The 15,136-nt window shown below is 48.0% G+C and overlaps 1 protein-coding gene across 20 annotated transcripts in view; it reads right to left on the reverse strand.

Moving 5' to 3' along the window:
* The window catches only part of MAGI1 (membrane associated guanylate kinase, WW and PDZ domain containing 1), a 331,729-nt gene that overhangs the window by 276,213 nt on the left and 40,380 nt on the right, over positions 1-15,136 (reverse strand). Inside the window, exon 1 of one of the 20 annotated variants that reach the window (XM_084214784.1) lies at positions 9,203-9,401. The exons of the other annotated variants lie outside the window; for them this stretch is intronic. Within the exon in view, the coding sequence (XP_084070910.1) occupies positions 9,203-9,320 (118 nt within the window). The 5' untranslated portion in view covers positions 9,321-9,401. Of the gene's footprint in view, positions 1-9,202; positions 9,402-15,136 lie in introns of those variants that run through there. 20 annotated transcript variants of the gene reach the window in all.

The raw sequence follows: 15,136 nt of genomic DNA on the forward strand, positions 1-15,136 counted from the left end.
AGGTTGCCAGAAATCTGGCATCAGAATCTGATCCAGTTCCCACACAGCCTCCTTATATCAGCAGCACACAAACCCACAGCTGGCTGAACAGCCTCTGCTCTCCAGGGTGCAGGGATCTCTGTGCCCACTGCACAGCAAGGTCCCCACAACACATCCACGCTGCACCTCAGGTGAGAATCCTAAACCAGCCAGCCTCTCATAAATGTGCTACCCATGCAGGACACCAGTGCCAAACTGGCCAGACAGCTGGGATGGGGACCAGGGCTTCCCTGAGTGCCTGTGCAGTGCCTGACATCCCCCCAGCCAGCTGGGGCTGAGCTGGCATGCTGGTGTGCATGTCCAGCCACAGAAATGCCCATTTTAAGCATATCTGCCTTGTAAATTAGATATTTTTAGCATATCTGCCATTTCCCCAGGTCTTCCAAACCTGTAAATATGCCCTTTCAATTGAGCTGTGTCTCAGGGGGAGCAGAAGCAGCTCAGTCACACTGAAAGCAGAGGACTCAAGTCCAGTACTACCAGTCCTTGGTACTGGTAACACAGAAGGACAGACAGAAGCTGTCAGCAGGAGCACAGCTAACACAGCTGTGTGATCCTGCCCTCCTCTTTCTCCAGGTCTCTCCTGGTGTTCACAGGAGCTGTGGTATGAGACTGGTTCACTCTGCTCTGAAATTTAGCACAGGTTAAACTGCCTGAAAAGGCAAGGGGAGGATGGAATGGTGCAGGTGTGGGTTAACCCTGGGCAGGAGCCAAACACCTTCCCCAGGGGTCACTGTGTCCACAGAGCACAGCTGGGAGGTGATGTTGAGCATGGGGGATATGGTGACACCAGGAAAGGACCTGGCAGCCTCATGCTTCATCATGAGCAGGGAGAGGTCACTGTCCAGCTCACAAAATCACAAATTTGAAGATATTCAGCTGAAGCTGGGTCTTCCTGTACAAACACCCAGCAAAGCAGCCTGAGAGGCCACACCAGCCACCATCAGAATGGCTTTGGCCTCCTCCTGGACAAGGACTTGATTTTGGGACCACAGCAGAGCTCAAGACATCCAACTGGACAGGAAAATGAGGAACCCCCAAACACCCTGAACAGCAAAGGGGCACAGCACACCTCCACTTGCAGCTTTGACATCAACAGCTTGCCAAGAGCAGAATCCACGTTTCCCTGAGGAAGCTGCTTGCACTTCTCCAGGATTTTGCCTTTTAAAGTCAAACAGTGCAGTGAACAAAGTTTTATCAAGTGCAGCAGAAAATAAACTTCAAAATATAATCACAGTGCAGCAGGAGCTTTCAAACAGCCAGGCTGCTCAGCACACCAGACTGCTGCAACCTCCCTGGTCCCAATGCTCTCAGTTCTGAGCAAATACAGCACTGAACTTGTCCTCAACGACTTCAATGCTGCCAACACTGATGATTTTCACACGTATCTGATGGTTTTCCTAAAAACAACTCGGCTCCTGGAGTCATGCGATAAAGAAGAAACATGCACTTTTATTAAGGAAAAGGCTTTTAGATCATCTTTTTGCCCAGGAAACAAGAAAAATGAACCTTTACATTACAAAACTGGAAAATCCTAGAGCAAAGAACCCTTCAGCAGTTACTGTTGCTTTAAATCTCAGGGGGAGTGGGCACTAAGTAAGCTAAATGCTTTTTTTCTTTTTGAGCTTATCTCACAAATTACATGAACATCTAAGTTGTTTGCTTGGGTTTTTTTCCCCCCAGAAATTTATGCTGTGAGTAATTCTGAGCAGTGAATAAATTCAAGGGAATTATGTGCTTTCTACCACTCCTTCAGCAATATGAAGCAAGGTGACATGAACAGAACAAACTCCCAATTATACCTTTAGTTCCTCCTGTCACTACAGAGTGCTCTATCTTTCAAATAATACAATTAAAAATTAAATACAACCTGGAGAGCTCTAAAGGCACAGACAAAAGACTCCATGTTCCACTGTAAGATCTCCCCCAAACCCTACAGATCCCCCAATTTCTGAGATGAAACTGCCACTGAAAGCCAAAGCAGCATAGCCTGGTGGCACCTGCCAACTCTGAGCCACTCCAGGAAGAGAAACTCTACTAAAATTAAGGAATACTAATAAAAAATAAACCCTTATGCCCCTCTCCACCAGATTTTTACACCACACCTCCAGCAGGTCCCTCAAGACAGAAACCTGAGATGTGCTCTGATGGACATGGGTCATTCCATGGCACCAGAGAGGGTCACAGAGGGGCTCTTGTCCCCATCTGGGATGGCTTTGGTGTGGGGAAAGGGAGATGTGGCATGGCAGCACTGCCAGAAAGGAGTGCTGGCACAGGGGAGCCTACACCACAGCTGGTGCTGAGCCTGTGTGTTTGTAAGAGGTTTTTGGAAGCCAGAGAGGCCACTTCTGCCCAGCTCCAAGCAAGTGCAGCCTGAGTGAAGCCAGCGCCACTCCCATGGGGCTGTGCTGGGCTCAGACACCCACTTGCTGCTCTCCCACCCATCTCCTGGACTATCACATGGGAGCAGAATCCTTTCCACAGCTCAGGCTGAGCTTGCCACCCTCCTACCCTGCTTGACCTGAGAGCCCTGAGCCCAGGGAAACAGGGTCAGCAGCAGCTCTTCCCTCCTCTGTGGCTGACTCACTTGGTGGCTGCGGGCAGGGAAGGACCCAAGCTCCTCCACCATCTCCTGCTCCACACTTGAGCCACCTCCAATGCTGCAGGACACTGGGAGAGGCGGTTTGGAGACCTCTGTTGCAGTGTGATTTCAAGGTTCACCCCAAAATCCAGGTCCCTCCCCTGAGGATTCCCTCCCAGGTGTGTCAGTCACCTCTCCTTTCTCCATCCTGACCCCTCCCAGCACTGTCTGTCAGTCCTGGCATTCCAGGAGGGCATTGAGTGATTGGCAGATTGAAAGGATGCCCTCTACCCCCGGGGGGCACTGGGCCATCCAGGTGTCCTTTGTCCCTTGAGACCTCCCCTCCTGTACCTGGCTGGTGGCTCCCTGCTCCTTCCCTCCCTCTCCCTGGGGTTAAAAGGAGCAGCACCCACACGGTTCAGGAGTTCTGTTGGAGGAGTTGCTGGATTCAGAAGCCTGCAGGCCAGAATAAAGCTCTGGATTAAAGCCCTCCATCAGAACCCACTCCTCTCCTTCCCCATCACCTTAAAGCTTCTCTGCCAGAGGTAAAACCTGAGGAGCAGACCCTCCTAAGGGAGGAGGCTCCATCCTGCAGCCACCAGAGCTCCTGCACGCCTGGACTTGTCTCCATGTGCCCAGCTGCAGCACCCAGCCAGCCAAAGGTGTCCCTGGGGTGAAACACCACACACCCATGGCCAAAAGTGTCTGTGGGGTGAAACACCACACACCCATGGCCAAAAGTGTCTGTGGGGTGAAACACCACACACCCATGGCCAAAGGTGTCTCTGGGGTGAAACACCACACACCCATAGCCAAAAGTGTCTCTGGGGTGAAACACCACACACCCATGGCCAAAAGTGCCTGTGGGGTGAAACACCACACACCCAGCCAGCCAAAGGTGTCCCTGGGGTGAAACACCACACACCCAACCAGCCAAAAGTGTCTGTGGGGTGAAACACCACAGTGCCTCTGTTTGGCTCAGCACCAAGGGCCAGACAAGCCGAGGCACGTCCTGTCCAGCAGTATTGGTCATATTCCAACACTCCTCCTCCTCCCCTGGTGCCAGCAGCGCCGAGCGCCGCTCCCCGAGTTTGCCGCTCCTGCAGCCACAGCCGGATGCTCCCTGCAGCAGAAGGTGGCTCCCAGCGCTCCGTGTCCCCGTGTCCCCCGAGCTCCCCGTGTCCCCACATCACCTCCTCAGCCCAGCTCATTAAGATGTTCCTTCCCTCAGCGAGCACTAATGGGCTCCTTGGCAAATCCGCTGCGCGTTCCGCCGAGCTCCAAACGCTCCCCTTTTCATACGTAAGAGAAATGCAAGTTTTATTCTAAGCAGAAGTGGCAGCTTCTAATTTAAGACTATTCCAATTTAAGACTGTACCATTTGACCGCTAGGCACAACAAAAGCTACCTATTGCCCACATAGATGGCCAGTCAGCTCTAATGCCATCGCAAATAAAGGTGACCAGCTCTGAACCCACTGACCCTTTCTGACTGTGGGGCTCACTCCCCAGCAGCCCAGATGGATATTTTTATTGGTGAAATTCCACTCACTCCATTAATGCCATCAACCAGTTCCTGGGAGCAAGAATTGCATTAAATTATTTTATCTGCAGCCAGACTGCCAAGGGAGCAGGCAGAGGGAGGCAGCCAGGGGCCAGAATCCCACATGATCCTGTTAGGAAAATTAATCCACAAACACCAGGGGTTTATGTCCAAAAAGGAGACAGAGGAGTCCTTTTACTTTATTCAAGTAAAGGGAGAGGCCATGGGGCATTGCCCTGGGATCTCTCAAATTTTTGGAGGACGCAGCCTCCCTTTTTATCCCACTTCCCTGGCTGCATTTCCCTTCTCTCTTTCCCCATTTCTGAGGTACTTGAGAGGTACAGACTTCCTGATACACCTGATACCAAAGATTTCCCTCTAATGTATAACCCTCCCTTTTAATTTTTAATTCTTATGGAATTTAGGGGTTTTTCTTCTTCGTTGTTTCTTTAATCTTTCAATGTCTAATTTCATTTATCGGCAAACCTAAAGTTTATTTGTAAAAGCAAATATCTTTTTCCATTCATCAATCAGTGGAACCCTTCCCATTGTTTCTTTTATCTCCCAGTGTAGTTTTATCTACCAGCAGACCCACAGCTTGTTTGGAAAGACAAATCCACTATTCCTCTCAATCCCAAACAGGGTTTCTCAGCTGCTTTTTTAAAGTGCCTGCAGTCTCCCTTATATATGTGCACATGTATTTATATATGCAATTACATGTGCAGGTTGAAATCATGCACATTGGCTCTGAAGTGGATAGCAAGTGTGTTGTATGCATGTCACCAGCCCTGCACACACTGGTCACAGCTGCTGGGGTCCCACAAGCACTGAGGGCACTGCTGCTCTGCTCCCCAGGCAGGATCAGGACCTGCTGCACCCCACATTGCCCTGTTTCCTTGCTGAAAGGCATGAGGTCAAAACGCACTCTTCCAGGCCCTGGAACCCAGGCTGAAGTAGGCACAGTTTCACTCCATCAGGAAACATCCCCACCACACAGCTCCAGAGCATGATGAACACAGCTTGATCTGCTTCTCTTTCAACCTGCTGAATGACTAGGATACGTTTAGCTGTTATACACACACCCCAGATCCATAATCCCACCCTCAGCAGCTGTTACATTTGCTGTGGTACTTACAACAGATGTTACAGCTCCTTAAAAAGGTAAAACAGTTGAGACTTCCGAAATTGAGGCTGGGAGGGGGTGAAGCAGAGCCCAACCAACCCCTGCATCCAGCTGCATCCAGGCTCAGAGAACCAGCCATGGTTCAGAGCCACATCACAGCCTAGAGCAGTTTAAGGAACTTTCCAGTGTTGCCATAGAGGCAATAAAAAGCTGTCAGCTTCCTGGGAGACAAGCAGCAGAGGCTGGGACTCAGTGTTTAAAGGATGATTAAATCTAAGTGACTTAAATTATACATTCCCATTCTGGAACTGACACCATTTAAAACACACCATCTATTCCCCATTTCCTCTGACACTGATTACTACCCACTAAAAGATGAGCATTCTCTTGCAAGCAGTGAAGTAACAAACTAAGGATTTATGAATTGGAGATAATTAAAAGGTTTTGCATTACAAATAGAGTAAAACATTTACATTCCATAGGCCGCCTGAGAACACTTAAAGAGTCAAAATGGACATTTTTAACCTGAAAATCTGCCTGCTCTCTACCAAGGCTGCTAATTGAGGCACAGGAATCTTGCAGCTATTTTACAGTAGATTCACAATCAAACATTTGCTCAGTTTCTGGACAACCTGAGAGAGACTCGAGACCCACTGTTAATTCTCCCACACGGAGCTCTGTGAGCTGAAGCTCCATTAAGCTGACACAAATAAATTTTCTGTTTCTCCTTGATAAATCCACAGAGTGACTTGCAAGCCATTAGAATTCAGATTTCCCAGGCACAGAGCTGTAGGATTTCCTTGGCTGGCAATGATGGCACTTTACCGGGAGCAAGAAGAAGAAGAAAAAGCACAAGGGATCAACCAAGGCCATGAGGGCATGGAGAGTCTCTTCCATCCACCCAGAGCATCCACAGCCCCTCTCAGAGGCCAGAGTGTTCAGCCCCTATTGGTCCAAACTTATGATCTTGAGCAGGATGCTGAAGTCACCACCCCAGTGATAAAGCACGTGAAGGGATTAACACCTCCACTAGAAAGGCAGGTTCTGGAATTGCACATGAGCACCTCAGTAACTTCAAAAATGGTCTTTTTAACGTGATTTCCCCCCTCCTTCCTGAAATCTGAAAGCCAGAAAACGCAGTATTGTTCTCACTGTCTGGTAGAAATACGAGAAGAGACTAATTGAGCACAGAGATCTCAGGCAAGGAATCTCCAAGGAATCTTTTGATTTGAACAAGGACCCTTACAAAATGTCAGAAGAAAGTTATAACAAAGTAAAATAAAAAAAAAAAGGCTAATCCTGGATCTCCCCTGACAGCTTGCTTTTCCCTGCACTCACAGGAGTGCTAAAGACTCAGAATAGAAGAGGCTCCAGGATCCTGGGAGGGGAACTGTGGCAGACGGGGAGAGGATCGGCAACGCGAACGGCAGCAAACACAAACAGTGACTCACGACACACAGCACACAAACAACACTGCAAGAGGCAGCTTGCAATTGTAATTCAAACCAAAATAAACAAGAATGACAGTCCAGTGCGAGGAAAGGGAGGATGACATGGGAGGGGGGTGTGGGGACTCCATCACGTTCACATCTGTTGCTCTCACAGCATCGCGAATGAGCAGCTCCAGAATGAAACAGAGAAGGGAAGATATATGGGACAGCAGCAGCTTCTTGTGATCTACATCCCTGCTTGAAGTTTTCATGACTGCACTGAGAGCAGAATTTATATCCCAAAGCCATGCAATAGCCTACTACACTGCTACTGGTTTTGACCCCTGGCCCCTGAAACCAAGTCTAGCAAGAGAAATAAAAAGTCCAGCTTGGAAGGGTAACGAGTGAAATAGACCCTGTGTAGTGGGTGGATGGACAGAGTGCAGTAGGAGGAGAAATCACACCATCAGCAAGAGGCACTGCTTTAACTGCTCTGCAAATCCTCCAGCCAAGCAGATTCACAATTTCTTTTGCTCTCGCTTCATTACCTCCTAGTGAGAAACTCTTCTCCAATCTGCACCTTCAATATTTTTTTTCAGGCAAATCAAGGTATTTTTCTCCAGTGGCAACTAAGAGCTAATGATCATCCTTTATACAGAAATCTTTTATGCATTAGAAAATGTGTTGCTTGCATTCAGGCTTATATTTCCAAATACAGCTCCTTCAGTATTCCCTCTCCAGCCTCATCTGCTGAGCCTCCCACCTCTGTGGTTCATCTCCAGACTTGCCACCATGACCATTGTCCCCCTGCCCTGCAATGCTCAGCTCCCCTTGGTGCAGCAGGAAGGGATTTCCAGCCTTATGCACAGAGCTTCTGTAAGGATGACTCAGAGAGAGGTTTGAGACTTTTCCTCAAACCTCAGGAGGGTGTTGGTTTGTTTGGGCTGGCCATGCACAAGAGGCCCCACCACCCGGTACCACCCTGGCTGCTGCACTCAGCCATGCAGCTCCTGCTCTCTCAGAGCCACTTCTGCACCTTCCTCTTCCCTGATCCTCATCACAGTGGTGCCCTGCTGGTTTTGCTGTTCACCAAGATGATCCACATCCTGAGCCTCAGTCACATCAGCAGCCCTGCTCACACATTAATGAGTTACCCCATTGAGAGGGAAGATGGACAGATTCACCTGTTTGTTTTTAAGTCAGATTTTTTTTTTTTTTGGATCCCATCCTCCCCTCTGCTGTGAATAAAGTGCTCTGGAACTTTTTTAAGGAACCATGTCATATTCCTTGATCTTTCATTTTCTGGGTCTTTCCTTCTCCTCCCTTTAAAGGTCCAGAGTGGGCTTGGCTTTGCTCCTTCCTCTCCAGCACATCCCTGGAGAACATTGATGGCAATTACTAATGACTGACCAGGGTTCAGAGCTTGCTGAGACTGGATTTCCCTCATATTTGTACCTAGAATAATTTCACCAAGTCCAGCTGATGTGGATATTGGATAATATCTTCTGTATTTGACAAAGTCTATGCATATCATCACCCTTACAATTTTGGGAGGACTGAGGCAGAGGAAGCACAGAGCACGTCCACCCCTTGCAACCCTTCATCTCTCCAGCCTTGTTCTGCTTCTCTGCGTCTTTTCTCACACATCCCACCTTTCTTTGCAAAAACTTCACCCAATTTAGAAGCTTTCAAGTAAATAGTTTTTCCACTAGAGGGCACAAAGACAATTTCTCCTAAATGGAAACTGATGTTAGAAGGATTAATAAAATAATTACTAACATCTCATCAAAGGCATTTTAAATGTCAATAAATGAACACTCAATAAATTAAGATGTAGTTCCAGCTCCCCAGGTACTACACCACCACAAATTGTCTCACAGAGACTGGCAACCTAAAAATCCCAAAGTGATGCTACTCTAACAAGATTTCCTATATCACACTAAGCACTTTATCCTGCGAATCCTATGCTTCCCACTATCTCACTAGGCACAAACCACAACAATAACGCAGCAACGGAAACAAAAGACCCATCCTAGTATTTTCTAAGTGGAATTTAACCAAATTTAGCTTCAAATTTTAATGTTTTGGTTTCCTAGCTCAAAAGAAGTTTTATACCAGTACTTCTATTTGCAGATACTTTTGGGTCATGGTAAGTCACTTCCCAACCTGTCTTGGGTAAATTAAAGAGATTTTGGCCTTTAGCAGTCTTCTATTCAACCAGCTTTTTCAGCTTTAAACTTTGTTTTGTAAACTTGCTGCAGGTTATATCTATGCCCATAACACACTTCCCCAGCTCCTCAATAAGAAATGATGTAAAAACACAAACTCCATGGGAGAGCAATCACACCAAGCACTCGGTTACACAAACGAGTGGGACGACAGCGATAATTCCAGAACACTGTGTTGAGACCACTGTGGCTCTCAAGGTCCATCAGCCTCCCCAGCCCCAGAACAGTCCCAGGCAGAGCACAGCTTGCCCAGACCCACCTTGGTGGCTCCTGTGATCCCTGTGATCCCTGCATCCCCCGGAGCCGAGGCGATGGGCGAGCGCCCGGTACCCCAGCCGTGCGCGGGTGTCCGCACGCAGCCCCACGCTCCCCTCCATGGCCAGCTGTCCCCCGAGGTGCTCCCACTGCTCCAGCCCAGGGCAGGGAGCTTTGCTCTCTGCCTGCGGATTCCCACTGCCTGGAGGGTTTGGCTGGAGCAGAGTCAGCCCCGAGGCTTTTGCTAATGGGAGAAGAGAGACAATAGCGATGCGCAGGTGCTTCCTCCCATTTAAAGTGTTTACTTGTGCAGCCCGAGCCGTGACGCTGGTGAGGATTAGATCTGCATGCTGCTCTGCAGAGTTCAAAAGGTAGCACGTAACAAAAGGAACCCTGAAATACTGCTTATTAAATTAAAGTGGGGTGGGTTTTTTTCTTTCTTTTTAAACTCTGCTTCCTTTGCCAATGCCAAGTAAGAGGGTTTTTCCAAGCGTACAATAACAGCGGTTTCCAATGGGAAATGATACACACTGTATCAAAACAAAACACCAATTCTAACACAAAAGCAAAGGGTTTATCAGTGGATCTCCACTGCCTAGGCAGCAGGCTCCTGTGGCATGGCAAAGACAATTTCATCAGCCAGCAGAGAAGGCCAAACTCAAGCTCTGTGCATGGTGTGAGAAAAATTAAAAAGTCCAAGAGGGAAGGAAGGGTATAGCTAAGCCTCAACTGCAAGCTAAGGAAAACATCAGTCCAAAACAGAAACAAAGGCGTATTTGTTTTATGAGATAAAACAAGCAATTCAACTATATTCCACAGTAAATCATTTGGCTTAGGACTGCAACAGGGACAAAAAAAAAAAAAAAAGAAAAAAAAAGGGAGCATCTGAATCTAATTTTGTTGTTCTAAGTTTACATTACATGAATCAAGATCCTTACTAGAGAAGGCAGGCACTCAAATCCATGCTTGGATCTTGTACATAGGAAGTTTCAGATGTACTCAATCTCTTACAGTTCCCTCTAGTCAGTGAAGGCCCAAAGACACTCAGCACTTAACAGTAAAATAATAATAAAAGCAATAGCAATATTAAAAAATGTCAAGGCAGTTTTTCTAGTATCAAAATGAAATCCAGCTTCATAGACAATCATTTGTGAACACTTCAGTCCTCCCAAAAGCACCACCTCTACTGTTTGAGAAGTTTCAAATAAGGTATAAACATATTTAAGATTCTGCAACCAGAGACTGCACTTCATTTTCACACAAAACTACACCTCAAAATGCTGGACATGCTGAAAATAATGCCACACACATTCCCATTCAACCCCATTCTCTTAATGTCAAAATAAACACAACTGAATCCTTTTGTCTGAGGGCTGTATTATTTAATCCTCTCCTCGTGGTTGCAGCTATTTCAGATGTGCTTCCATTGACTTTCCTTCTTGGTTCAAACAGACTGAGTGGGATTTGCACTTCCATCTTCTGAGATCTGGTGGGATGATTGCTCAGAGAGTGTCAGATCATCAGTGAAGCCAGAAATGACAATTTAAATCCCTTTCTCTGCTGCTCAATCATAGGCATACACCAGGAGATAAGTGGCAAGTGCTGCTTTCATTGATGCCAGTGACAGAGTAATGCAATGGCTTAAAATTAGCAGGTTAACGATTTTAGAGCTGCTTCTGTGCAGCTCAGCAATCCTGTGTCCAGCTTACCAGACTTTTCTCCTTGAAGTAACATGAGGACATGGGCAGAGGTGTGCTAAGAACAGCTGCAGCAGCACATGAGCTCAGCTGTTGACTAACAGGTTTGGACCAAACCCGTTTTACCTGCGCTGGAACAGTCTGTCAGCACACTCAGCCCCCACTCACCCTCCCTCACCTCAGCCAGGTGGGCTTCATAACCTCAAACCACCCTGTCTGCTCTGCACACAAACCTCTGCCAAGCAAAGGCCAAACCAGCATCTACAGGCAGCTCCAAGTTATCAACAAAAACAAGGGCAGGGCACTGTGTGCAGTGTGTTTTCAGGGATGAACTCAAATCCAGGGTAACTGCTGGGAAATCCCTGCCCCAAATCACTCAGCATCACCAGGAGCAACCCAGGCTGCTCCACCACACTTTCCCCCAGGCCTGCAGAGACCACGGACCCTGTGAGCTGGCAGGCAGGCAGGCAGACAGCACTCCTTTGTCTCTATTATTGTCACCTTTGGTCTCTAGTCTTTCTGGACACCAGCAATGCCTGTATTTTATTTTTATGGCTTTCATTCCACTGCTCCTTGCAGTTCCTGAAGCGACACAAGATGCCGTTTATTTAGAGGAGATCCACCTGAAAAACAATTTAATGTACATTCCTTGAAAGAATATCAGAACATAAACAGGTGAAAGTAACTTCATTTACCAGGGGAAGCTTATGGATGCTCAGAGATAGAGATTTATTGCACACTGCCTTGGGCAAGTGGAAGGACAGCGAGGGGAGAGATGAATTTCTGGCTGTAGAGCATCGTAAATGCCAAACCCCAAATGAGTCTTTGCAAGATCTATTGCTTGTACTCGTTCTGAAGCTGCATGAAGGGGGTGGCCAGGGGTTCAAGCCACTGCTGAGGACCCCCAACATCCTCCAGGACAAGGATGCAAGTGAAGGGCTTGGTCCCAGCAGGGCAGAAGGCTGCAGGAAAGCTGCCCTCTCCAATAGCTGCTGCTGGTGCACCAAGTCCTGCATGGTTCAGTGGGAGAATGGGATTAGGTGGGATAAACTGGGGAGAACATTAGGAAAACCTTTCCAAAGTTCTTACTATGACAGAGGAGGACAAATAATACAAGTTACAAACAATAACTTACAAATAATAACTAAAAGCAAACACATCTGTGGGGAAACACTTCCACAAAATCCTGAGTTTTTTGTTTGTTTGTTTTAAATGGCTGAGAATAGAAGAAACAATTCACCCCCAGAGGACTGCAGCCTAAAAGAGCTGAATCCTGCAAGCAGCAACTCACAGAAGCTGGAAGCCAACACAGCTGGAATTAGCAAAAAGAAAAAATGAAAGGTTTTCATTGTGGGAAATGGGACTTTTGAGCAGAACAGCAATAACACGATATTCAAAACTTTGTTGCATGACTTTTATGATTCCTCCCAGCAGCATGCAACAAAACATACCTGAGCTGTAATCAATTTCTTACAGCCTTATATAAACATTACAGGAATTTTGTCCTCTGTAATATTTCTTGCTCTCAAGGCTGCAATAAATAAATCAGTTACAACCCTGCTGCCACTGTCTCCTATCTCACTGTCTCAAGTCACTGCCTTTATTTATTTTAAGCTACCAGTCTAACTGTTTCCAGCTTCAACAAACCTTTTAAATGTAACCTGTAGCTAAACTCCAGGCAGAATGAAGCATTCTGCATTCAAAGGGAAGGAGTGGAAAAACCATTTTCCAGTGTTATCACTACCTTCCTTTCATCTCATATCCCTCTCCAGCCATCAGGGAAGGGAATTCCAGTAGCAAATCTCTCAAACTCAGAGAGCTTTGGGACTGGAAAGCTGTGGACACACTGACTGTGAGCACTGGCCCTTGCATGTAGTTGGCAAGTCCCTTGTCCAGCATCCCCCCACAGCCTGAGGACAGTTCTGGTTACTTCTTATGGAGGCAGGAGAGCACCAGAAAGGGCATGAGAGGCACATGCCAATAATCATCCACCTTTTGATGGGACAGACCTTCTAGGAGATGAGTGGCTCCCTTCAGCCCATCCTCAGGCCCTGCCCAAAGCACCTCCTGCAGCAGATCCAGGTGTGTTTTAGGGATATCTGAGAGGGGAATTGCCTGGGCTCACCACAGGGTCAGGATTTGAGGCAAACCCTGAACTGGCCCACGGCCATTCAGGGAGCTCTGTGTCACTTAGACACTGAACTGCCTTGCTTCAGGGCTTCCTTTTGTCCATGAAGAAAGGCCAGAGGTTGTCAGAGCCTGTGTCCTCCCATTCCACAGTTCTATCCCAAGGAACAGCAGCAGGAATTGCTTCAGGAAGAATCCCAGAGGAGGACAAGTGCATGACAGTACTTCCCCAAATACTCCACCTGGCTGAGACTGTGCCTCAAGGACCAGCACAGCCAGAAATGTTATCTTGGTTCAGCCCTGGCTGGGTTTCTCCAGATCATTCCTTCCCTCTGTTTCACCCAGTGAATGGCAAATTCACCCCAGCACCACGATAAAGCACCAGGGAGGGTGGAGAATGGGGGGAGAAAAGACACCTGAGCCAACTTCAAGGGTTTTGCATCCTTTGAGCACTTCACTCATACATAATTGAAGGGCTGTATGTCTGGACTACAAGAAAGTAGATTTTTTTTTCCTGCTACCAGACCCATCACGTGAGGGACGCTGTCATACGATAGCCTTGGGGGAGGTTTGCAAACTTGGACAATTTACTGAGAAGCAAAGTAAACTACTACTGACAGCAAGTGGACCAGAGCCCAGATCCCTGAGAGGTTCTGACAATGGGAGGACTCAGAAAAAATAAGCCAGCCTTGACCTTGCACTGGGGGAGGCTGAGAGAAGCACATGCATGTATTTTATTTCACACTAACCTCTGCTTGACCAGTTATGCAAATAAATCTCTGCTTGTCCTAAGTACACTGCTAGACACTGAGGGAGAATTTGGGAGAATTCACAATACAGCCAGACTTTCTGATCACTGCATTGCGACTGAACTTCTCAAGAAATGAAGCATTAAGCAGGCAAGAGTGGCACATACAGCCCATAAAACAAGGGAAAATGCAGCCAAAGAAATCCAAGCTCAGAAGAGAAAAAAGAAAAAAGTCCTTAAGAATTATTTGATCACGATCCCTTCAGCTCCCTGCGGGCAGAGCAGCAGTATCTGGAGAACACATCCCAAGGCAGTGAGAGCCACGGGAGCAAAGTGTCACTGCAGGGACCCACAGGATCCAGCCACACAGGGACAGCACAGGGACCTGTGGAGGGAAAGCTCCACGTGCTCACCCTGCACCAACACAAAACAGAACCAAGCAAGCTGTGTCTGGGGTGGTTGTGACACCGGACTGCCCTCAGTGCAGGAGGGATCTGGCACCCTGTTTTCCAGCAGCACCCATGCTGCAGTGCTGGCAGCAGCTCGTGCTCCTGTGCTGCTCTCCTTGGAGCAGAGGGTCCCCAGGGCAGGGACTGCAGCCTCACCAGGAGATTTACCCCACTGATCACAGTCCATCCTGCAGGGCTCTGTTCAGAGTCTGCTGTCATGGCACAGTTAAACCTGACTTCAGCTTCCCCTGGCTTCAACCGGAGTTGCTCAGTCACTCACTCACTCACTCACTCACTCACTCACTCACTCACTCACTCACCACTAAACTTCTCAGCACCAGCTCAGTTTAGGCCTGGCAGCATTCAAGTGAGTTTGGTGTGAGCCCTCCCATTTTCTAATTATTCTGGTTGTTGCACAGCAGCTTTCCTCTAGCATGGCAACACTGCAGGACATGGGCATGAAGCTTCCAGAGATCACCACAGTGACTGCTGAGGGCTCACAAAGGGGCAGCAGGGGAAGCTGAACCCCTAAACCCCTAAACCCACAACTGCAAACCACCCTGTGCAGCTGGCAACAGCCCTACATCCTCCCCACACCAAGTGGGCAGAGCTGACCCCAAGCACAGGAGCTGATCCAGCCCAGGGCACGCTGCTCCTGGTCAGGGGAAACACAGCACAAGTCAAGTGAAAAATAAAGAAAACTTTCAGACTGCCTGAGACATTCCCACCTGGAGGCTGACCTGCCCCCAGCAGCTCTCCTGCCCACTGAGATGGCCAAGGTTTGACCCAAGGCTCCCATGGGGAAGGTTCAGCTCAGGCCTCTGTGGCACGAGAAGCTGCGAGCCAGCAGTGCAGAGGAGAGGGAGTCACTGCTCCAGTGCACTGATCCATACAGACAGCAAGAGGCTGGGGAAGGG

The sequence above is a fragment of the Fringilla coelebs genome (assembly GCF_963513975.1).
Source record: "Fringilla coelebs genome assembly, chromosome: 13".
Lineage (NCBI taxonomy): Eukaryota > Metazoa > Chordata > Aves > Passeriformes > Fringillidae > Fringilla > Fringilla coelebs.